General features: G+C 39.7%; 1 protein-coding gene across 2 annotated transcripts; it reads right to left on the reverse strand.

Moving 5' to 3' along the window:
• Positions 1–1,493: 1,493 nt before the first annotated feature.
• Positions 1,494–25,392, reverse strand: si:ch211-212k18.7 (lysosome-associated membrane glycoprotein 1). Of its 2 annotated transcripts, XM_038276710.1 has the most exons (7): positions 25,243–25,392; positions 24,172–24,314; positions 23,917–24,051; positions 23,679–23,798; positions 15,379–15,448; positions 13,653–13,823; positions 1,494–3,851 (listed from the first exon to the last, which is right to left on the reverse strand). In XM_038276710.1, the coding sequence occupies exons 1-7, from the start codon at positions 25,286–25,288 to the stop codon at positions 3,712–3,714; spliced, it is 825 nt and encodes a 274-aa protein (XP_038132638.1). In that variant the 5' UTR covers positions 25,289–25,392; the 3' UTR covers positions 1,494–3,711. The 2 variants fall into 2 exon arrangements, with proteins under 2 accessions (XP_038132638.1, XP_038132637.1); XM_038276709.1 differs by having other exon boundaries at positions 23,917–24,314.
• Between the last annotated feature and the right edge of the window lie 246 nt (positions 25,393–25,638).

Consider the following 25,638-nt stretch of genomic DNA (forward strand, 5'->3'; position numbering starts at 1 on the left):
AACAGCCTTTAGATAAGAAGAGGAAGAAGATAATAATAAAAAAAGAATGTTATATCTTTGTTAAAATGTTGTTTTCAGTATTATGTTCCTATGGTTCTGTAATTGTCTCCTTATTTACAAAAAAACACTTTTGGACTTTTAGATTGTTTCCATGTAAACACAAAATTGTTTATTCATATCAGTCAGTGGCGGATGGTCAACAGAGGGCGCCACCCCACCCACCCAATGACCCTGATTAAGACATTATAAAAATACAATATATTAATGAAATAAAATATATTTCGTAATTTCATTTTAAATTAAAATTTAAAATATTTTGAAATATATTGATAATATATTGATATATATATTTTTATACATACAAGAGAAATATTGTATCTTTAATGACTAGTAAAGCATCATTCCATTTTTGGTCAGATTGGTGACATATTTCCGCCTTAGGGCACTAAAATGTTTGCCCATTGACTCACGTTAAAAGTTCTCCATGCGCAGTAGATGCTCTGCAATACAGAAGGTATAGGACGGCCCAGGGCGCAGCTAAGCTGCGACCTGAGGTGACAGGAAGTGTATTTGCTCATCATCTCCCGCCACAGCGCAGACGTTTGGCGGGTGATTGACAGGCCGAGACGTATTGGAGAGAGAGAGAGTGAGAAATGGAGCAAGAAACATCTTTTTCCAGGACCTGGTTTAGCTACGAGGCTAGGCTAACTGCGTGCACCGAGGCTAACTGCATGCAGCAAGGCTAAGGCTTTATCCTGCTTCTCTGCCTCCTTTTTCAAACATCAGGATCTGAGCCAGCATAGATGAAGACCGCCAGGACTGATTTAAAGCACTTTTTAGAAAAGGAAAGAAGAATGAACAATCTGGGATTCACATGGAAAATAATAGAATATAGTCTACTTTTTCTAGATGTTTAATTTACATAGTTGCTCTTAAATAAACACATTCTCAGAAAAAAATAGTTGTTGTCAATTATTAAACTGGTACATTATTTTTCAGGTTTATGACACAATGTAGAACGATGCACACATAGTTACCTTCACAAAGCCTCAAAAGGGCAACGTTTACGTACAATCTGTACATGAAATTATATTTTGTTTTCACAAAGTATTTATTATCATATTTTGTGTTGTTGGCATTTATATAATTATACTGGTGTGATAGCTTAGTATACGTTTGATTGGTTTTTGGTATACGTCTTTTTTGAATGTATAGCGCCCCCTGTAGAAAACTCCACCAGCCGCCACTAATATTAGTTATAAAGCTAAGCTTAGCTTAGCTCCTGGCCTAGCTTCTCTCTCCCGAACCCAAGCGAACTTTCACCCCCCATCTCAGACTGTTCTCAGCCCATGCAATCAGCCGGTTTTCCTTAGATAGAAATATTTTAAAGAATATGATTGTGTTACTTGTATAAATAAATTGAATATTTTCTAATTGCAGGTTGATTTTCTTTTTTTTTTTTTTCTAAATTTCACACAATGAACACAAACACATTAGAAATATATGTTTTTATTGGCAAAGAAATTCAGCAACATACAAAACAAAATGGCAACAGCAAATAAATGACAACGCACAAACCTGACTTTTTCATGTACTGCTGTTTGTTAGGTTGTTTTATTTTTTATTTTTAAACAAAATGCTTAAAATGCAGGTGGGACCCAAAGACTTTTACGTGAAGAACATATTCATTATGTAACAGTACGGGTGTTTTTATACAACAACAGCTTTCTAGATCTCTCCTTCCGTGGATCTGACAGTGCAGCATGTTAGTTTAGTTTGAATCCCACCACATCGTCTGGACGAAACAGAAAACATTTTTCTTTTATTCCCTTTTGGTGTTTTCTTCCTTTTTAATGTGAACTTGAAAATCCCTTATAAGAAACTCCCTTTAGACTCTTGGTTGGCTTTCACATCTAGTATATTTAACTTCTAAATAACTTGTCCAAATAAAGCACAAAGCCTGTTTACTGAAAAAAAGCAGCTAAAAATTATAAAATGTCTCTAAAAATAAATTTATTTGACCTCAATTTATGGAGGTAAATAAGATAATCTGCTAATAAAATGAGTGTTTTTGCCCTTTACGGTTATTTTTCTCTTATTTTAAATGAAAATCATCTTATTCTATAGGTAGATTAAAGGAAAAATACACTTACTTAAGAAACATACACTTATTTTTATTGAGATTGTTGCATTGTAGGAATTAATCTGCTACTAAACAGTGAAAACTGATTTCAAAATAAGTAAAAATAATAAATCAGTAGATTTGCCCTTAATTTGAGCCGGTAAAAAAAACTTCAAAATAAAATATTTAAGTTGTTTTTACTTGTTTTAAACATAAATCCTGGTATTCCATTGATAACTGTAATCATTTACCTGCTTAAAACAGAAAAACAGTCATTTGAAGAGGAACTAACTCACTAATTTTTATTTGATTATTAATTTTAGTGTAGCTCTGTGTGGAAAAACCCCATAAAAAGGGACAGCCAGTAGAATAGAATAAAAAAACACACACAATAAAAGGTTATAAACCAAAGCAAATATTCCCAAATGCCACGCAACCAACGGGTCACAATGTGTGTAAAGAAATAAACAAAATCCACATTAGATCCACATTAGAGGCTAAACTCTCCAATGAAAAATAGTCTGATTCATTTGCTGGTGTCTAATAAAGCTAAACAAGCTTTTTTATTTTTATTTTTTGATTTGTTTTTTAGCTGTAATAGATTTCTTGCCCCTTTTTCGACCCGACGGAGGAAGATGTTAGCGATCATCAAGGGTTTCCAACACATTCAGAGTTTGTTGGAAGCAAACACAGCTGGCTTTAAACAACATCGTTAGCCTGTGGTCTGGTCTCCATCACTAACTCCCAGTCATCCCTTTTTTTGATTCACTTTATGAATCATGACTTTAAAAGAAACAGACAATCATAGAGCTGGATTTGCTCTCTCATCTCTGGAAAAACGATCTACAAATAAGTAAAAATTTCTTATATTAAGTGTATTAACCCTTAATCTGAGTAGGTAAATGAGATAGTCTGTCAATAGAATTAGTTTTTTTACTCTTAAAATAAGATTGTTCTTGTTACCTTGGCAAAATGTTTTACCTGCTCAATCCGAGAACAATTTCACTTACTTTAAGAAAAAATTACTTTTGATTTTTTTTTCAAATTGCTGCATTAAAACAAAAGGACGGTTAAAAACATGTAGACAAACAGCAATCAGTGCAATTCATGTTAAAATAATCCCTTCTAGTTCCCGTTTTGTGTTGATTATTACATCACATATGTCAAACAACCCTCTGATCTCCTATGTGACAGATGATTACAAACAGAAAGTTGTTAGAAAATTACAAAATTAAGAGGTCAGGCAGGAAAATCTCTCTAGAACCTACTGCACAAACCTTTTTAATAAAAATGAAAGAAAAAAATCCGTACCCTGATGGTTTCACTGAAAGACTGATGCTGAAGTAAATGTAATAATTATCATTTTAGTCATTTACTTTAATTACCGTGTCAGTTTTTTTTAACCTCTGTATTCATATTAGGATTTATAGGTATGGTTTAAACGTTATTAATGGCAAACTTTAGAAATAATGCAACAAATGGGAGGAGTTAAATGTGGCAGGAGGCGCCTCACAGATGTTTTTTTACCCAAGACTCTCCGCTCCCTTATCCAGAAGCTCACTTCTTTAGGGAATAAAATGAACTGGTCCTTAGAGGGACTGGTAGCCTGCTGTCCTTCTCCTCCGCCCCAGCAGGTAGACTATCAGCACGATGACGATGAGCACCAGCAGAGTGATCCCCACTGCTATGGCGACACGGTAATCAGGTTGGTCGGCTGGACAGAAGTCGGCTGGAGGACACACAACAAAAAGATGAAACATCTGATGTCACATTAAGCTGAAAACAAATGAAGCATTTCATTTCATTATGTGTATTTATTTACATTTACAAATTTAGACATGTACGTTTTAATTGCATTTATTCAATCGCATAAAACTTAAGTTTGCATCCGACTTCTGATATATGCACAGGGAGAATATGCAAACTCCATGCAGATATTTACCCGGTCATGGAATCGAACCCTTAACCTTCTAGGTGTCATTATCTGGCCTGTTTGCTCCTTAATTAGTCATTCCTTTCACCTGATGTTTTCCTTCCCTGCCTCAATTATAATTTATTCCTCTCACCTGTTTCCTCTTGGTTTATATTCAGTTCAGCCTGAGCATTCAGGGCCAGATCATTACTTGTCTTTCTGTCAGTCTGTCCGTTCAGTTTTTTATTTCATGGTTCTTGTCCTGGATCCTAGCAGCCAGTGGAAAGAGGGTTTTAGTGTTTGTCTCGTCTCCTGATCGTCCACTGTTCCTCCCCCGTGGAGTCCTCTGGGTTTTTGGCTCTATATGTGGGGAGGTTCAGCTTTTATCCAGTAAGCCTGGCTCCAGGGAGGAGACCAGTTTAAAGTCCTGCATCAAGTTCTGGTTCCACGTCCTGTCTCGGCTACCCTCTTCCACTGAGCCTGCTCCAGTGGCACGGGAAGGGGGGTGCTGCGGGGGCTGCAGCCTCCCTCGTCATAGCATCAGCCCCCCCTGGTGGGGGGCTGTGGAGTAACATAATATTGTATTTAAAAACATGAAATTATTTATGTATTTATTTTTTAAAAGACTGTGTTTGATATGGGATTAAAATGATGGGCTGTGTATAAGATATAAACTAATGATTCATTATTTAAATATTTCATAAAAAACTAGCCTACTCCCCCGGAAGTGCTTCAGCCACCTCATATTTGTTTAGCATGGCTAGCAATAGGCAGCAGAAACGTATCTCTGACTTTTTTTCGAGTAAAACTGTAAAGAAAAGTAAAAATAGTTATGGGAATTCTTCACAGGATGTAAACAACAATGATGATGAAACGGCGGGTGAACCCGCATCAAAGGCTGACACCGACACCGACTCGTTTCAGACTAGCGTCGTTAGCATGTCAGCATCCCCGAGCAGAGAAGTTTGTGGGCTGGACGTTGACGTTGACATGGACTCTGCTGAAGTCGGGACACATCGGATAGGTGCCAGAGAAGATGACAAGCCTTTCCAACCCAGGATGAAATTTCCAGGCAGGAGATTTGGTGGGGAAAAGTTTGAGCGTTCATTTCAATATGGATGGTTTGACCAATGGAAATGGCTACATTACATTAGAGAATCTGACTCTGTGATTTGTTTTATATGTGCTAAGGCCACGGATAAAGGATTACTGCGCCTCACCAACGACAATCAAAGCTCCTTTGTAACAGCGGGTGGATATAGTAACTGGAAGAAAGCTCGTGACAGATTTGCTCAATATGAGTTATCCGATTTGCACTCGGATTCAGTGCGTGCTTTGGAATCCTTAAAATTAACACCAATCAACGCTGTGATCTCGGATATTGCCGCTCGAGACCAGGCTACAGGTAGGGCTGTGCTGGAGCTTTTTTTCCGCTCAATCAAGTTCCTGGGCCGCGAAGGGTTGCCACTCAGAGGCCACGCTCACCGAGATGGAGTCCTCTGGCAGTTGATGCTGGAGAGAACGCATGCTCTCCCGAAAGAAAGAGAATGGATGTTACGCAGAGATAATTGGATGTCCGATACGAAATTCTGGGGATGTTTGCTCATGCCATCCAACCTGAAATCATGTCTCAAACTAGCCACTGTTCTTTTTTGGGCCTCACAGCAGACGGAACAACCGATATCAGCGCGAGCGAGCAATTTTCATGTTGTTTGCAGTTTGTGGATTCGGATTTAAGGGCACATAACGCCTTTCTTGGATTTTATAATGCGAGTGACTCATCTGCAGAAACATTGTTTTCATGCATCAAAGACATATTTATCCGTTTAAAGATACCTCTGGAACGTTTGGCAGGATATTGTTTTGATGGTGCGTCCAACATGTCTGGCCGTATAAATGGTGTTCAGGCGAAGCTAAAAGCAGAGTGTCCAGGGTCCCTATATGTGCATTGCAGTAACCATGCTTTGGACCTCGTTCTGCAAGAGGTATCAAGGGAAGTGAGTCTCATTGCAGACACATTGAATTTTGTTCAGGGAGTGTCTGTGGTCATTTCAGAATCAGCCAAACGTAAGCAGTTGTTCAGGTCTCTTTTTGGCTCTGAAGATGTGGTGTGCGATCTTCTGGGGCTTTGCGCCACCCGATGGTGCATCCGCAGCACTGCGATTTCAAGAGCCATCTCTGCGTATCCTACACTACTGGAAACCCTGAAGACTCTGGAGCAAGACAAGTCAGTTAGGGCTGAGATTCGGTCTAAGATATCCGGATTGTGCACTCAGGCTAAACAAGCAAGGACATATTTTGGATTAGTTTGCTGTGAGGCACTTTTTGGGCCTTCTGAGACAGTGGCCCGAAGTCTGCAGAGCGAAACATCAACTGCACGCTCAGCCCTGGAGTGTGTCACAATCCTCCAGCAACATATGCAGAGACTTCGGGGGGATGACTCTTTCAAAGAGCTGATGGAGAAGGTTAACACCGCTGCAAGACGCAACGATTTGAAAATGCCAAATCCCTCCAGATTGAGCAAAACCCCTGCTCGAATCCGCAATACTTCAGAGCCAGAGGCAGAGGCTCTGGTGTGTAGATCTGGAGAAGCACAGTGGCGACGTCAGTTCTTTGAAGCGGTATACTTAATCCAAAATGAGCTTAAAAGAAGATTTGATCAAAATGGAATGAAAGTGGCTGCACATAGAGAAACGACTCTTATTGAAGCTGCCATCCAAAACCTGTCCGGACTTAATGAAGAAATGCAACTCCCAGAAAAGTTCAATCGATCACGCCTACATATGCAACTAACTCTACTGGGTGACCTAACTAAGGAGAGAAGGTTCGTTGCAGTGAAAGAGGTTGCTGAATTCATTTCATCCTTGCATCCCCAAACTAGAGCGCTGTTTAAAGAAGTTGAGGCATTCGTCGAGCTTTGTTTATGTCTACCTGTGTCAGCTGCTCCATCAGAAAGATCATTCTCAGCTCTCAGACGACTGAAAACCTGGACCCGGAGTACCACAAACCAGAAGAGGTTGACACATCTGGCGCTAATGCACATACATAGTGACATTCTGGACAGGCTGGATATACCATCTCTTGTTCAGAGCTTCATCGGCAACACACCAGAACGCAAGGCCACCTTTGGTGCACTTTAAATCAAGGTAAGAAATGGTTTTAATTCCCCTATACTGCCGCCGAGCATTTATTTAGCGTTATTTATGTCTTACTTATTTCTATATGCTGTGCCTATTCGTCGTAGTACTGTGGCTGAAGAAGTCTACGCTAGAATAAGGCTGCATATCACTAAATATTATGTCGGTATTAAGCTATTTAGTGATAAAATATAAAATTAGTTATTTATTTTTTTTTTTTGTGTTTTTTGTTTCAGATATGAAATCATTCCCCATATCCATAGTCGAATGGACTTTCAATACTTTTTTTTTTTTTTTTTTACAGTGTCCTGTCTGGCAAGGTGGCAATAAGAATAATTGTCTTGATGCCAAAAGGAGCCCAACAGATTTTACTTTCACAAGTGTAGCGGTATGGCAATTGCCATACTGCTCCACTTGTTTCATGTATATAAATTGCTTTATTATAATTATGCAGGGAGTTTTACAGTTCATATGGACACTGCAATGTAAGTAGAGCAGAAAAACAGAAGAAGAAGAAGGAAAAAGAAAAAAACAGGACAAAAGATGAAAGAAAGAGGAGATAGGAAGGAGACAATGACAAAACATTTTCAGTCTGCTTCAACACCTGTAATGAGATGGAAAAAAAAAAAAAAAAAAAAAAAAGAAAAGCACAACCAAAAAACATGGTACGAGATATACAATAAAGCAAACACCTTGAAACTATCGCTAACGTAATATTATTAAGTCTGACATGTACTCTGTGTTACCTGAAGATATGAATGTGGGGTTTCTGTTTGGAAGTGAATCTCTAAGTACCTGAAGCCTAGCACCTGTAGTTGTTTGTGAGGGTGAACTTGTGCATGTAAAGTTTTAACCATAGAAAAAATGCTCAATAGTGGTTGTGGAGAGCCGGAGAGGCACACCCCCCAGAGCACTGAGTCCAGCGCCGGGAGACCCAAAGCCCCAGGCGCCCAAGGGGACCCCAGAAGCGAAGGCACCAAGGCGGGGCCAGCCCCGGAAACCAGACCCCACCAAGGCAGGAGGAGAGACAGCCACAAAGAAGCCCCCCAGCCACCGCCATGCCGGCGCCCCGGGGAGCCGCGGGGACGAGTCCGCGGGCCCCGCCGGCAGCCGGCCACCCCGAAGTAGGGCCGGGCACCGAACACCAGCCCCCCCACGGCGCCGACCGAAACGCCCCAGCCCCACAGAGCACCGAAACACGCCCCGCCCCCCAGCACCAAGCCCCGGCGACCGGCCGCAACACCCACCGTGACCGCACCACCCAGGACACCCAGCCCCACCCCGAAGCGGATCCAGTCCCAGGCCCCAGGGATCCGAGGCCCCAAGGGCACCCGATCCCCAGACAGGAGCCCCAGCAAAGCCCCGGCCGGCCGGGGCCAGCGGAGAGGCCGCCAGGAATGAGCCAGCAGTCCCCCGGGCATCCACCCCCAGCTCCACCAGTGCACCGGTGAGCCCCGACGCCAGCCAGCGGAGGGAGAGCAGGACGGGGGGAATGGGCTCCGCACTTAGCGGAGACTTGAGATGTATTTGGGAGAGGGTGCGGTTGAGACCCCAACCTGGGAGAAAAAAAAAAATAAATAAATAAAAAAAAAATAAAAAATAAAAAAAACACACCATCTCAATCATGCCTTCCCTCCCTAGTGCCCCCACTCGTACCACAGGAAAAAAAAAAAAAAAAAAAATTGAATAAAATAATAATAATAATAAATAAAGAAAATAACAACGCGGACACACATTCACACATAACACTCACATCCAATAATACCAGGACCAAAAACCCGGTGACACCGGTGGTCGGTCCCGGGACTATCGGATGACCCCATAAGTGAACCTAAAATCCGGATGTGAGGGGAGGGGAGCGGCGACACCGCCACACCAACCCATCTCTTTCCTGCTTCAAGCCCGGCCCCCCTCAAACCGGGGCCCACCCATCCCGCGCCGGCCACCCAACCAGAACCGCCCCCCCCCGAACAGAAAAAGAAAAAAAAAAAAAACCTTCAACCAGGCACTTCATGCCCCTCCATCCAACCTTCTTTGGGGAGAGCAGAGGTGACAGCCCCGCCACCAGCAGGCCACCTAGGCCCCGCAGCCAGCCCCAGCCAAAACCACGGACCAGGCGGCCCGCTCTTCCTCCAGGCCCCAGACTCCAGGCGGCAGCCGGAGAACAGGGGTGTGAGAAGACCCCGATCCTCCCTGCGCCCGCTCGGATGTGGTGTTGTTGCGTGTTGCTCTCAGATGCAATTAAAACTGGGAGTACCAAGAGGGGGTGTCCGGCACACTCCACCCCCCCTCCAGGAGATAGACGGTGCCAGCACACCCCCCCCCCTTCGACAACCCTCAACCCTCAATGTCTAGATGCGAGAGGGGATGGAGGAGGCCGACCGTGGTGAGGCCCATAAAATAAGCCCCCCCCCCTGTGGCCCTGACCCCCACCCCCCGAAAATGGGTTGACTTTCAATACTTTCAATGCTCAGTTTAGGCTATAATTAGGCCATGTTTCGTTCAAGTATTCCTGATCCTGTTGATTGGTAGCTGTTTGTTTTGAATGATTAAAAGAGAAGAAATAAAGTTTAAAATTTTCATGCTTTGTTCCGATGCATTTTAAATGGCAGTTTTTAGTGACAAATGTAGGCCTACAATATTATGTTAAAAGCGTCAGCCACAGCCCTCAACATAATGACGTCACGTGTTTTCCAACCCAGCCATCAGCCCCCCTCGCTTGAAACAGCTTCCAGCGCCCCTGGCCTGCTCATCTGCACCTGATCCTGTCTGCTCCTGTCAGACTCTGAACCCTCCTGGGAGCCTGTGGATGCCAGTAAGCCTGGCTCCAGGGAGGAGACCAGTTTAAAGTCCTGCATCAACTTCTGGTTCCACGTCCTGTCTCGGCTACCCTCTTCCACTGAGCCTGCTCATCTGTACCTGATCCTGTCTGCTCCTGTGCGTGACGCTTTCGGACCCTGTCAGACTCTGAACCCTCCTGGGAGCTTGTGGATGCCTGGAAGTCTGGATCCTGCCACCTGTTTCTTTTCCTGCCTGATCTGGATCCCTGACCAGGATCGGCTTCAAGCATGTCCTCTGGAACTGCAGCACTTGGGGGACATTCTTGGACTGGACTGTTAAACCAGAGTGTCTGGGATTGGGCGGTGGGCAGTGTCCGCGAGCCACAGCTCCACTTTAGTTTTTGTTTTATTTAATAAACTTTTTGAACTCTCCTACTGACTGTCTTTCCTTGAATACTGGGTCCATCTGTCCTCAGTTCATGACACTAGGTGCAAACAAACAGTGCTACACTGGAAAAAATTGAAATCTAGATAAGTAAAAAAGTGTAAAAAAGACATTTGGCCAATGGAAAAAGACAATTTACACTTAAAATAAGAAACACAATTACATTATCTTATTTCAAGTGCATTTTATCTAATTATCTTATTTTAAGAGTAAGAATATTCATTCCATTGGCAAACTATCTCACTTACCTACTCAAATTAAGGGTAAATACACTTAATTTAATAATTTTTTTACTTATTTCTAGATCGTTTTTCCAGTGCTACCCAATTCAATTCAATTCAATTCAATTCAGTTTATTTATATAGCGCCAAATTCACAACACATGTCATCTCAAGGCACTTTACAGTTCAACCAGATCATACAGTCAAATTGATACAAAGTTTTCTATCTAAGGAAAACCAGTTGATTGCATTGACTCATTGACTCAAATACAATCCCCCACACTAAGCATGCTTGTAGCGACAGTGGAGAGGAAAAACTCCCTTTTAACAGGAAGAAACCTCCAGCAGAACCAGGCTCAGTGTGAGCGGCCATCTGCCGAGGCCGACTGGGGTTCAAGGAGACAGAAGCAGAGATACAAAAAGCAGCTGTAAAAGGCGGCCCCGTCCAGGAAACACACAGCCAGGCAGACGAGCTCCAAGGCAGCTCCCATGCCAGAGGACGAAGAGAGCACATCCACTCAGTCACGGTCAGAGAAACAGGACCACACTGGAAAACAGGCCGATCTCCAACATCTATTAACAAGGGTGTTGATAGAAGCAGCACAGCTGATGTTTTTTTCCAGGATGACGTCACAGCCAAACAGGAACAGACGAGGCAAAGCTACTCTGAGGAAAAGCAGAGAGAGCAGAAGGTTAGAGATTGAACTAACAGATTCTGCAGAATAGGAGAACAGAGAGAGAATGAAGCAGAATGATGAAATGGGGGTCCCTATGTCCTCCAAAAGTCTAAGCCTATAGCAGCATAACTATAGAGATAGCTCAGGATAACCTGAGCCACCCTAACTATAAGCTTTATCAAAAATGAAAGTTTTAAGCCTAGCCTTAAAAGTAGACAGGCTGTCTGCCTCACGGACTAAAACTGGTAGTTGGTTCCACAGGAGAGGAGCCTGATAACTAAAAGATCTGCCTCCCATTCTACTTTTAGAAATTCTAGGAACCACTAGTAAACCTGCAGATTGAGAGCGAAGTGCTCTGTTAGGAACATAAGGAACAATCAGATCTCTGATATAAGATGGAGCTTGGCCATTTAAGGCTTTATATGTGAGAAGGAGGATTTTAAATTCTATTCTTGATTTAACAGGAAGCCAATTAAGAGAAGCCAGGATAGGAGAGATATGATCTCTCTTTTTCATTTTCATTAGAACTCTGGCTGCAGCATTTTGGATCAGCTGAAGGCTTTTAACTACAGTTTGTGGACTTCCTGATAGTAAAGAATTACAATAGTCCAGCCTTGAATTAACAAATGCATGGACTAGTTTCTCAGCATCACCCCTGGACAGGATATTTCTAATTTTTGCAATGTTCCTCAGATGAAAGAAGGAAATTCTAGAAACCTCTTTGATATGGGATTTAAATGACAGGTCCTGATCAAAAATAACACCAAGATTTTTTACTTTATTATCTGAAATCAGTTTAATCCCATCCAAATGAAGTGACTGGCTAATCAGTTTCTTTTTCAGAGACTCTGGTCCAAAGACTATAACTTCTGTTTTGTCTGCATTCAGAAGCAGAAAGTTAAGAGTCATCCAGGTTTTTATGTCTTCAAGACATGCCTGTAATCTATGTAATGGGTTAGCTTCATCTGGATTTATAGACAGATATAGCTGGGTATCATCAGCATAACAGTGGAAATTAATCCCATGCTGTCTAATAATTCTACCAATTGGGAGCATGTATAAAGTAAAGAGAATTGGTCCTAGCACTGATCCCTGTGGTACTCCACAGGTAAACTTTGAGCGTGTTGAAGATCTATCATTAACATGAACAAACTGAATTCGATCAGATAGATCAGATTTAAACCAGTCTAGTGCTGTTCCTTTAATTCCAACAAAATATTCAAGTCTTTCTAAAAGAATATTATGGTCAACTGTATCAAATGCAGCACTAAGATCCAACAGGACGAGCACAGATACAAGTCCATTATCTGAGGCCATGAGAATATCATTAGTGACTTTCACCAGAGCTGTTTCAGTGCTATGATGAGCTCTAAAGCCAGACTGAAACTCTTCAAAAAGTTCATTATGGTGGAAGTGATCGCAAACTTGTTTGGCAACTACTTTCTCAAGAATTTTGGATAAGAAAGGAAGATTGGATATAGGTCTATAATTGACCAAGTCATCTGGGTCAAGAGACGGTTTCTTAAGCAGAGGTTTAATTACAGCAATCTTAAAAGCTTTAGGTACATATCCCTGTAACAGAGATAGATTAATCACATCTAAAATGGAGGAGGAGATCAAAGGGAATACCTCCTTAAATAACCTGGTTGGAACTGGATCTAACTGGATCCACTGCTCCACCATGCAATTCCAGTTACATCCTCTCCTGTAAATGTTTTGCAGGTTAGTCATCAGAATCTGAGCTGCATATTCATAAAGACACACACTTCAAAAGTTCTTAAACACCCAGATTGCTTTGCTTCTGCTTTGTAGGTCGGCTTTGCCCATGCTAACAAGTTTGCATGTTTTATAACGCCTGCAAACCTTTTGAAGTTTTAGCACAAAGGCTGAAGCTATTGGTTTAACATTAAAGCACATTAAAAAATCTCGAACTGAGTTTGTTTATCATCAAAATATTACTTGAAGGTAAGATGCCGACTTCTCATAACTGTTCCTGTCACACTGTTTCCATTTGTGCACATATGGTGTTAAGTTCAACTCAGGTCGTTTTGGATATACAAAAAGAACAATGCTGAAATATGGCAGAGTTTTTCTACTTATAAACCTGCTCTTCAAGAGCTGCAGCATTCTTATCAGGCTGTTGCAGATCACATGCTTTATGCAAGCAATACTGCAAAGTGTGCTTACTTACTAAACTGATCAGTTAACTATGCAAACGTAGTTAATGGTAAAGTTTTATGCGCTTGAACATTGGGGCAATATTAACTATTTTTAGACAGTTATTTATCTAAATAGAAACACACTTATGGGTTGGAAGAAAGTGTCTATTGTGTTTTCCTTTCTCTCAGGGACACTTACGTTTGCCAAATTCTCCGTTGGAGATGTTGAAGGCCTGCATTTGGTCCTTGGTGATATCCAGGTACAGCCCATTTCCAATGTAGACAGTTTCCTTCTTGCAGGAGTAGCAGTATCCGATCCTTGCAGCGAACAGATTCAGCGAATTGTTTGTGGCAAAGTAATTATTGGGTCCTGAAAATAAAGTGAGACAAGGTAATGCTCAGGACAAGACTCTGAGGTACATCTACACCTGATGAACAAAGGACATTCTTTGGAGGACCAGAATGTTCACATTTTGGACAAAGAAGACAGGTGGTTTGAGAGGAGATGAAGGAAGCCATATATGTTAAGAAAGAAAAAACAACCTTAAACAGAGGGGGAGGGGACTCAGATTTCAACTTTCAGAAACCTAAAATGCAGCGATAGAGTTGATTCCTTCCCGCTATCATAGCAGCCCCAACACCTTTACAGGAGAACAGAAGACCTCACCTGTTCAGCCAGGCCAACAATTACTCTTAAAGTCGTAGGGAAGCGGCTGTTCCAACCGTTGCATTTCCGAATTCTCCCGAGTGGTGCCCGACTTTACATGAGTGAATAAAGTGATGTGATTGGTCGATTATCAAGGGGGCGGGATTGTTGTGGTGGAAGGTTCGCAAGCAAGTTTGATTGTTGCCAGTGTCTAGGAAGCATCTTGCTAACCAGTTAGCAACTTAGTGCTAGCAGGTTCCCAATGGGAAATTCCATTGGGACCAAGTAGCACTAAATTGGTTACTTAGAAACGACGCTGTCAAGGAACGCTATGGACAGAGGAAACATGCAAGAGGAGGAGAGTTTAGTGTCGGAGGTCTTGGATGAGTCTCCTCCGTCATCCATTTTTTATTTAGAGGAGGAAAGCGGGGACGAAGATGTTGTGGAAGAGGACGCCAGGGCGGCAGAAGTTTGGTTTGGTGTAGAAGGCTTCCAGCCGTACATGTTTGAGCCCTTGCCTCGCAACGCTGCCAGTTCTGTTAGCTCTACGCCTGCCGAAGACACAGACGTCCATCCCCGTGAACACTGGGACGCAACTCAACGCGAAAGGAAAGGATTCTGATTTCAACCGTTGCGTATATTAGCTGTGACATATGAATCAAGATGCTATGACCGAAAACATTTGATTGACAGATGACTGTTGATATATGATTGGCCGAATTTAGGTGTTCAGGCTGACGTAGAACTAACTGGCCTGCAGAAGAAAAACACAGATTTTAAGAAAGGGATTTTTTTTTATAGAAATTTTCTAAATTTAGGGACAGTATGGTCTGATAAAGATTATTAAATTTATATACATGTTTAAGCCAGATTGATTTGACATTTAAATATGATTTCCCTATGACTTTAAGGACCCCCCTTTCAGGGACATTTTTGATCCACTCTATAAATCCTCCAACTCAACACTATGTCTGCCATTTTGAATTTAAAAAGCTTCCTGGATGGGAAGAGAAACGTCTTCAAACTTGGAAACAAAGTCCAGTGGATTGTTTTTGAACTTTTTTGGCATGACTATGACCTGGATGACTGAGAATCATGAGATGACATTTTTTTTTACCAAACTTGCTAGACTGCATTGCAAAGAAAAGAAGACGATTGTTACGGTAATCAAATGCTTGTGAGACACGTAACAGAGTTGAGCTAAAATTAGTGGGAGAGGCACACAAACAAGGAAGAAAACAACAAGTTTAATGGGCATGAACGAGGGCGATAAACTCACCTGTCTTTGAGAAGGGGTAGTCCAGCTTAACAGTTACAGTATCAGCATAGGCAGTGTTATTAGGAACTTTCTAAGAAAACAAAAGAAGAAAGGTTGTTATTAATTGGCATAAAACAAAAAAACACATCACAAAATTATTGTTAGAATGAGAAGGAACACTGGGGATAGGGACGATAGATGTGCAAATAAGTCTAATTGAAACAAATCTAGGTTCTAGTTCTAGATTTAAATCCACTCTGAATGTATTTCCATCTGAAAAACTCACACGGAGAGAAAAGACAGATACTAGAGCTTCACTTGGGGACCTGGAAGGTGGAGGTCCAGTTGGATAACACGGGTTGAGAGAACCTGTCCATGATGAGCAAGCATGAAGTGACTGTGGAGAGGAAAAACTCCCAATTGGGAAGAAACCTCTGGCAGAACCAGACTCAACATGGCGGTCTTCTGCCGGACCGGTTAGGATGAGATACGGAACGCAGTAAGAGTCCAGGAGGAATGAAACTCTGATGAAGTTTTAGCTGCGATGGTGGAGGAGGGGATGGAGGGGGGTTGAAACGGGCTAATCTGAATGAAGTCACATGGCGCAACCACTGCCTGCACACTAGGTAGCAGATGAGGTGCAGATTAGAGGCCTTTTTAAGGAATAGTACACCCAAAACATGATTAGCCTTCATTTTCTACTCACCCCCATGCTGAACAACACTCTGGAGTACTTTTTTGATATCTCAAATGCATCTGGAGATCTGGGAGGCTTCTTGCTGTCTGCTGACATTCAAATAATGGAGGTCTATGGCGCCCGAGGCAGAAAGGTCCATAAAAGTCCACAAAAAACGTGTCAATATTCCTCCATACTGCTCGTCCAATGTATTCCAAGTGTCCTGAGTGGGTAGCGTCCATAATTTACTCGAAACGAAGTCATTTAGAACGTTTTTAGAGCATAAACAGTAGTGTATAGGATTTCCTGAAAGCGCGTTCACGAGTCTACGGAAACCAGGCAGACCAAACCAGATGAAAGCGCTCCCAGATCTCCAGATGCATTTGAGATATCAAAAAAGTACTCCAGAGTGTTGTTCAGCATGGGGGTGAGTAGAAAATGAAGGCTTATCATGTTTTGGGTGTACTATTCCTTTAAACTTCTGCCTAGGCTCAATTTATCAGGAAGAAATACAGAGAAAAGCAAATAGAATCCCTCAACAAGTTATTATATCTATGACATTTAGGCTACGTTCACATTGCAGGCTTTAACGCTCAATTCTGATTTTTTTTTTTGGGCTGTTGTTCACATTTCCAAATATATGTGACTTGTATGTGATCTCGAGTGAACTGCATTCACACACCTTAAGTGTACCGCATGCAGAAGAAGGAAATTAATGGAATTAAATATTACCAGAGCATTAAATAAATAAAGAAAGAATCATCTGATGATGATTGTTTGATTTTTGTGGGCAGAAGCTGCTGTTTAAGGTCTAATGAACTTGTTTCAACAGACCATGTGACTGTGTTGCCCAGTGATCTGCCACTCAGATAAGGCAGAGTAGATCTTACCCAACCAGTTCCGTCTGGTTTTAGGCCAGAAAGTTTAGCAACTTTGCAAGTTATTTTTGTCTCTGCTAAAAAACAACATTCTGTAGGGTCAAAAAACGCGGCATGACCCTTCAAAATAAAACAGAGCATTTTTCTTGAAACTTTTGTCGTAAAACATTATTGGTTTGACGTTTACATTAAGATTTATGTTATTTTCGTTGTGAGCTTTTAAATTAATAAGAACCAGATCAATGAATGGAAGTTATTTTGGAATAAAAAAACAAACATAAAGACAAGAAAAAGTACTTTTAAAATATTCTGTACAGCCTAAATGTAAAAATACGGAAGCCCAGAGAGGTCGTGTCACTCCGATACTTTGGACTAACTGGATGTGCGCTCTCTCCCTCAGCATCGACAGTTATTACCGTGCTGCATTACGCTATAAAGTTAAGAATAGTATTGGTTTCTACCTGGATAAAAGTTGGATAGCTTCTAGTTAGAGTGGTATCTCTATAGTTATGCTGCTATAGGGTTAAACTGCTGGAGAACATAAAGGGAGTTTTTCCTCTCCATTGTCGCTACAAGCATGCTTAGTGTTAGGGATTGCCTTCGAGTCAATGAGTCGATGCAATCAGCTGGTTTTCCTTAGATAGAAAACTTTGAATCAATCTGACTGGAGGATCTGGTTGAACTGGAAAGTGTTTGAGATGACTTGTGTTGTGAATTGGCGCTATAGAAATTGAATTGTTTTCTATAGTGTATAAATGAAATGGCAAATGTTACACTGAAGCTGCAACAAAGGGAGTTTAATGGCAAATCTCAAGGTAGAACAAAAAAGATAAAGAAAATTTAGACGTTCTAAAATCAGGATGATTTTCCTCAGCTTCCTCTTCTTGTATTAATATGATGCAATTTAATGAAGCCCAAGCATTTACAGATTCATGATCAGTAAATCTGCATTTAGTTAGCGAGCCGATAATAGTGGAACCACTGATCCTGATTTCCATCGTTGTGGACTGGTTAAACTGGACTGACTGGGAGTAATCCCACTAGGTTGAATTTGCTTTGTGGTACGGGACTCTGATTTAAAATCTATGTTTGTGAGGAAATTGACAACAAACACAAATATTACATTCATTTTTTTATATCGATTTACAAATTTAGACATCTATTTGTAGTTTTTTTGACAGTTATCTTACCTCATAGAAATAATGAATAAGGTTAAAGGTCATTAGCACAGTCTGATGTTTGTGTGTTGTTGCAAAAGCAGACTATGCAAATCCTCGCAAGGCTGCATTTCGCAATGCTCCACTTTGCTTTGGCCAAAACCATCTGTTTTACAGAAACAGTTATCTCATCAAACAGAACTCTCCTGTAGTCGAATGTGCTGCGAATGAAACTTTCTGTGCACCGTCAACTGAAGCCACTAGATTCACACATACAGCTTTAAATAGCTTAAGCTAATGATAAAATCAGCTGCACCAGAAACAGGAGATAGCGCCTGCTTTGCTAGAAGTTCCCCATCAGTTACTTCTACAGTCTGTTCCTCATGGGTTTCTATGAGCTTGATTCAATTTTCCTTTATTGCAACATTTAACAATTTCATAATCCAGTCAAATTATGGCTTCATGTTTTTGCTGATTAATCACTATTATATGCGTTGAGGTTAGGACAAAGTGGTTTCCTGCTCTGAAGACGGTTTTGAAGCTTTAATTTCTTATTTTCTGTGAAATATACCCACAGTAGGTTTGTTGGTTTGTTTGCTTTTCACCAAACCCCAGGACGGAAGTGTGACAGTCACGATTATTCTACGACCTTATTCTATTACTAGAATAAGGTCCTAATAACATGACAGTAAAGTCATAAAAGTACAAGACAAAAAAGGTCGTTGTTAACTAGTGTTTCCCCGATACAGATACCAGTATCAGGCGGGGCCCCGATCCAGCACTAAAATGGTTGGAGCCAAAAGTTTCTTCAACTATTGTCACCCATTCCAGGTAGGCAATAAAAAGTTACTAAATTCACTTTGTTTTAGTCTTTTTCCTGCTTCACAAAGGAAGGCAGCAGCTTGACATGAAGCCATGATGGCAATTATTTTACATCCAAGTAGTCTGCAGTTCTACATAGATACAAACACATCAATTTCAAACAGATGGCATCGGTATCGGCCAATACTGCCGATACCTACAGACGGGTACGGGGGCAAAAAAATGGCATCGGTGCAACACTATTGTTAATTCGAAAAAAAAAAAAAAAAACTATGGTTGCCTCAGCCAAGCTGTAGCCTGAGCCGAGAATTTTGACGCAGCGCGAAGAATGCGCTCTCGTTTTAGAGTTTATTTATTCTTTAAATTCCTTTTTTTTATTTTCATAATATTATAACATTACTATTAACCTCTTAATGTTACGACTTTAATCTCGTAATGTTACCAATTCAAGTTAGGGTTTTATTCTTGTATACTAGATGGATTTTTTAAAAGACCCGCCCCCTCCATTTCACAAAAAAATCTGCATGCAAGACTGTGCACTCGTGCATGCCCTGTTTAAAATGTGCTGTTCTCATAGATCATACAAGCTTACTGTGTCCGTATATAGCGAGGACTTTATAGTGAACTACTTTTTTTCTCCGTTGGTTTGTTATTACTCGCCGCTGTCAGATAGCGACAGCCTATGGCGACAACGGACCGCTGTGACAGCAAATCCCATAATGCTTTGCGAGGAGAGCTCTCCGCACAAAGCATTCTGGGATATATCTGCCTCCTCTGAGGCCTTTCTTTTCTTCTCATTCACTTCGTAAACACTTTTTCTCTTCCGACCATCGGAAGAATCTGTGAGAAAGGTGAGCTTCAATGACTGTCTGAAAACCGTAGCTCACCACAAATACACGCCTGAAAGTGCGCATGCACAGAAAAAGATAGCTAACAGGTCGAGAACGTAGGATGGCCTTATGTGTAAACATATCACCGGAATGATTGACAGTTAGGAGGACCACTTATTTAGATGATCCACCCGGAAATAAAAGATCGTCCTCTATACTTCTTATATAATGACTTTTTTTGTAATTCAACAACCCTCTTTAATGTTATGGCTTTATTATCGTAAAGATTTTTTTGGGCATTTCTTAATATAATGACTTCTTTCCCGTAAGTTTACATCTCTTAATCGAGAAAGATTTCATTCCCCCAGACTTAATATTATGAAATTATTCTCAAATTGCGACATCTTTAATCTAGTAATGTAAATCCGTTCGTCACGTAGAATTCAACTTCAATATTCTAGTATTATGATTTTATTTTTATTATGTTAGGATTCTACTCTCGTAGATTGAAGGCCGCGACTGTTTTTGCAATGTTACGGTTTTATTTTCTCAATAATACAGCTTTAATCTCATAATTTTATGATTACAAAATTGTTATTCTAAACTTAAAACTTCCATCCTGTGATGTAAGGATTTTATTTTGATAGACCAAATATTATGACCGTTTTCATAATATTACAAATTAACTTATGTAATATTACAATTTTATTCCTTACATGTTATGATTCTGTTCTCGTAAACATAATATAACGACAACAATCTCACAATATTATGACTTTTGTCGTATTTTTACGACTTTGTTCTGTTCAATAAAGAAATATTCTTGTAGACCTAATTTTAGATCATTATTTTCGTAAAATTACAACTTAATACTCGTAACATTATGACTTTATTCTTGTAACATTACAATTTTATTCTTGCAGAGTTGCGACTTTATTCCTGTCATGCTAAAATTCTTTACTTGTAGGATTAGTTTAATGACTTAATTCTCATAATACGACTTTCTCTTCAAGAACTATTAAATTCTTGTAGACTTAATTTCAAATCATTATTTTTGTAAAATTACAACTTAATTCCCGTAACATTATGACCTAATTTGTGTAAAATTACAATTTTATTCTTGCAAAGTTGCGACTTTATTCCTGTCACGCTAGAAATATTTACTTGTTGGATTAGTATTGCGACTTAATTCATGTAATATTATGTCTTTGTTCTTGAAATGTAACAACTTTATTCGCATAAAATTCTGACTTAATTCTAGCATTGTTGCGACTTTATTCCTGTCATGCTAGAAATCTTTATTTGTAGGATTAGTATTGCGACTTAATTCTTGTAATATTATGTCTTTGTTCTTGGAATGTAACGACTTTATTCCCATAAAATTCTGACTTAATTCTAGCATTGTTGCGACTTTATTCCTGTCACACTAGAAATCTTTACTTGTAGGATTAGTATTGCGACTTAATTCTTGTAATAATATGTCTTTGCTCTTGGAATGTAACGACTTTATTCCCATAAAATTATGACAATTCTAGCATTGTTGCGACTATTCCTGTCATGCTAGAAATCTTTACTTGTTGGATTAGTATTGCGACTTAATTCTTGTAATATTATGTCTTTGTTCTTGGAATGTAACGACTTTATTCGCATAAAATTATGACTTAATTCTAGCATTGTTGCGACTTTATTAATGTCATGCTAGAAATCTTTACTTGTAGGATTAGTATTGCGACTTAATTCTTGTAATAATGTCTTTGTTCTTGGAATGTAACGACTTTATTCGCATAAAATTATGACTTAATTCTAGCATTGTTGCGACTTTAATCCTGTCATGCTAGAAATCTTTACTTGTAGGATTAGTATTGCGACTTAATTCTTGTAATGTTATGTCTTTGTTCTTGAAATGTAACGACTTTATTTGCATAAAATTATGACTTAATTCTAGCATTGTTGCAACTTTATTCCTGTCATGCTAGAAATCTTTACTTGTAGGATTAGTAATGCGACTTAATTCTTGTAATATTATGTCTTTGTTCTTGAAATGTAACGACTTTATTCGCATAAAATTATGACTTAATTCTAGCATTGTTGTGACTTTATTAATGTCATGCTAGAAATCTTTACTTGTAGGATTAGTATTGCGACTTAATTCTTATAATATTATGTCTTTGTTCTTGGAATGTAACGACTTTATTCGCATAAAATTATGACTTAATTCTAGCATTGTTGCGACTTTAATCCTGTCATGCTAGAAATCTTTACTTGTAGGATTAGTATTGCGACTTAATTCTTGTAATATTATGTCTTTGTTCTTGGAATGTAACGACTTTATTTGCATAAAATTATGACTTAATTCTAGCATTGTTGCGACTTTATTCCTGTCATGCTAGAAATCTTTACTTGTAGGATTAGTAATGCGACTTAATTCTTGTAATATTATGTCTTTGTTCTTGGAATGTAACGACTTTATTCGCATAAAATTATGACTTAATTCTAGCATTGTTGCGACTTTATTAATGTCATGCTAGAAATCTTTACTTGTAGGATTAGTAATGCGACTTAATTCTTATAATATTATGTCTTTGTTCTTGGAATGTAACGACTTTATTCGCGTAAAATTATGACTTAATTCTAGCATTGTTGCGACTTTATTAATGTCATGCTAGAAATCTTTACTTGTAGGATTAGTATTGCGACTTAATTCTTATAATATTATGTCTTTGTTCTTGGAATGTAACGACTTTATTCGCGTAAAATTATGACTTAATTCCAGCATTGTTGCGACTTTATTAATGTCATGCTAGAAATCTTTACTTGTAGGATTAGTATTACGACTTTATTCTCATAATTTTACTATTTTATTTTGTAATATCCCAACTTTATTCATGTTATATTGCAACTTTAGTCTCAAAAAAAAAAAAAAAAAACGTAATTTTTTCAATGTTCCAACATTTTGTCATGTAATGTTATGACTATTAACATCTTTTTAGAATTTTGGACGTAATTTTCCGAATTTATTTTCCTTTTATAACGTGTTTTCTTTTTCTCCAATTCTAGTTTCTACAAGTATTCGGTTTGCCATTGTTAAAAGTTTAAAATCACTAATCATGGTGATCAAGTAATATATAAGGGTACAGATTACAAATACACTAACTGATCTTACTGACTTCCTTAAACCTGGGAATAAACTGTATGATTTTTTCACGCAGCTACAGCTCACACTGTACTACAAAACTAGCCATCTAACACTGTGCGACCCGACGCACTGATGCGATCTACCTGCTCACACTGTACGTAAAAACCAGGTGGGACTCAGCTCCGCGGTGAGACGGCGCTACTCAGACTCGTCTATCTGGAAGCCAAACGAGTAGAAGAGGAATATGAAGCTCACTAGAGTGAAACGCGCTGCCTTGGATATTTGGGTAATTTTGTGCTAAAAGCTCTAAAAAGAAAAGGAGACGACGTATTTGGACAAAGACATGGCTGAGCAAACGTGGCTACTACGGTCTGTCAGTTTGACAGAAAGAACTCCATTTCCTCTAAGAGGAAGAAGAAGAAGAATCCTTGTTTGCCCAATGAGCAAATTGCCCACAACCACTTCAAAATGGCCGACTGAATTTCAAACATGTTTGATTTTCTCTCAACCTTCTGATTCCTGATGGGGAGGTGGTTACCAGGGGCTGATCTCCCCTCGTTACCCTGTTTACACAACATGACGCACGATCGGGCCGAAAGTCGGTCCGATTGAAAAATTCTCCCAGAACTGAAAAGTCACCCCAAAAAAAAAGGAAAAAAATCGTCCAGTAAAACTGGCCAGTTTTTATGCTGATGGTAAAAAGCGATATACTCATTCGCAAGTCTAGAGTTTGTATATCTATTGTTCGCAAAGTCTAGAGTGCTAAAACAAAAGGGATAAAAAAAAAGCATGTTGGAATGTGACAAGTGATGGAAATAAAACCTTGTGGAAGATGAAGGTGATGAAACCCTGTGAGAACGAAAGCGTCAGGTTGGCTTTGGTTTCCAAGCATTCGCCACTTGGCTTAGTCTGCGATGGTTGAACAATGAAGGTTCCATTGGCCTGAGGAAGAGAAAAATGTCAAATGTAAACCTCTCTTTATTAAATTTGATGACTGGAAATATTTACCAAGACCTTTCAGCAATCTTTGGTTTGGAGGTGGGTGGCTGATGGAGCTTACCTTTGGTGTTTCCAGCCTGATTTGGAGCTCCATCTGAGCCATCAGGCAGACCTTCTTGTTGACCGTCAGATTATAGTTTCCTATAGTCAAATTGGCAGCTGGAGTAGGTTGAGGTGCTGGAGTTGTTGTTGGTTTGGTTGTTGGGGTAGTTTTTGGGGTAGTTTTTGGCGTGGTTTTTGGTGTGGTTGTTGGTTTAGTCGTTGGTTTAGTCGTTGGTTTAGTCGTTGGTTTAGTTGTTGGTTTGGTAGTTGGTTTAGTTGTTGGTTTAGTTGTTGGTTTAGCCGTTGGTGTAGTTGGGGTTGCCGGTGATGTTTTATTGCCTGGATCTACAAAGGCCTCAGCAGTACCCATAGGAGCAGGCGTTTTGTATTGTTTTGTGTCGTCAGCCAACGTCCGTGCTTTAACAAACAGAAACAAAAATCAGTCTAAATACTTGTTTCTCCACCACTTAAAGCTGATTTCATGTTTCTGAACATCTGTGAATTGTTGAAACACGTCTCTTCAGGGACAAATGCACAATAAAATGTGGTCATGCATCGCTGATGCACACATCGTTATAGATTTCTAATGACCTTGGTTGTGTCTGTTTGTCTAATCTTTGTTGTACAGGTGCTCTCCCAGGCTACATTCTTTAACAACGTCGTCCTGAACGCAGACAATGAAGGTAAACAACCTTTATTTTAGACTGTAAAACTACAAAAGTTGGACCACAACATTAAAAGAAGAAGAAACTCTGCGTGTTTTAGTTTTATTTATCTTAACGTCAAGATTTAATTCTAGATATGGAGTGAACTGTGTGTCAGATTTCTGACTTATGGCACAGCTTTGTTAGGATCATCCGTAGTAAATGAAGCCTTCAAAGCTTGATAAGTTTCAACTCTCATTAATGTATCAAATAATGTACTGATAACTTCTTTACTTTAAATAGATTTTTTATTAGGTTTTAGAACTTAAAATTCCTGCTAAATCAAATTTCTATAGTTGATTTCAATTCAGCTTTTCAGCAACAGCAGAAAATTCTTGCAGTGACAAACAAATGTGGGAGCAGTCATGTGACTTTGAGCTGTGTCTGTGCACGACAGGCAGCGAAGAGTTTGACAGGAAGTCACAGTGAGGTCTGCTAGGACCATCTAAGGATTCTTTTATGTTACAGCAAAGGCATTAAACTCTTTGATGAATCCAGGATCAGCTCAGGTCTGATTAGAATCACACAATAATTCAGGGATTAAGTAAAGTAGTAGAATATTCTGCTTTTACTTGCATACCATTTCTTTATCAGCCTTTTGAAAAGTATTCAAAAATATTTTAGATATTTTCCTCCCTTACCTGTAAGAGCACAGCAGGCAAAAAGGATTAACACAGCAAATCTCATCTTGATGACGGGTCAGGACTCAAGGCCTCGTTCACTGCTCCTCACACCAGCCCAATATGGAAAAAAGTGATGCACCTCCGTTGATAAATGTCAGCCAGAGTGAAGCAGAGCAACAGCAGGGGAAGCACAAAAAAAAATGTTTCAAAATAAAAGCAGCAATTACAAGAGTTCAGTGGAGCCACTAGTTTTAGGTGTACGAGATACATAATGGTGGATTTAAAAACGTGTTGTTTATATGTGTGGAAGTGTTTAATAGAAATAGCATATACACTGGAAAAAATCGAAATCTAGATGAGTAATTGTTTCTTAAACTAAGTGCATTTGTTCCTTGATAGAGGAGGTAAAAGTGA

Source organism: Cyprinodon tularosa, unplaced genomic scaffold (genome assembly GCF_016077235.1).
Source record: "Cyprinodon tularosa strain WSP-4 unplaced genomic scaffold, ASM1607723v1 ctg1263, whole genome shotgun sequence".
In the NCBI taxonomy this organism is placed as follows: domain Eukaryota; kingdom Metazoa; phylum Chordata; class Actinopteri; order Cyprinodontiformes; family Cyprinodontidae; genus Cyprinodon; species Cyprinodon tularosa.

Bases quoted from the DNA above. Each gene is read 5' to 3' on its own strand.
- si:ch211-212k18.7 (XM_038276709.1), bottom strand. From the start codon at position 25,288: ATGAGATTTGCTGTGTTAATCCTTTTTGCCTGCTGTGCTCTTACAG. The intron at 23,799-23,916 runs GTAAGCTCCATC...TCTCTTCCTCAG, and splicing joins TCAGGCTGGAAACACCAAAG to GCCAATGGAACCTTCATTGT. The intron at 15,449-23,678 runs GTTTTATTTCCA...TTGTTTTCTTAG, and splicing joins TCACCTTCATCTTCCACAAG to AAAGTTCCTAATAACACTGC.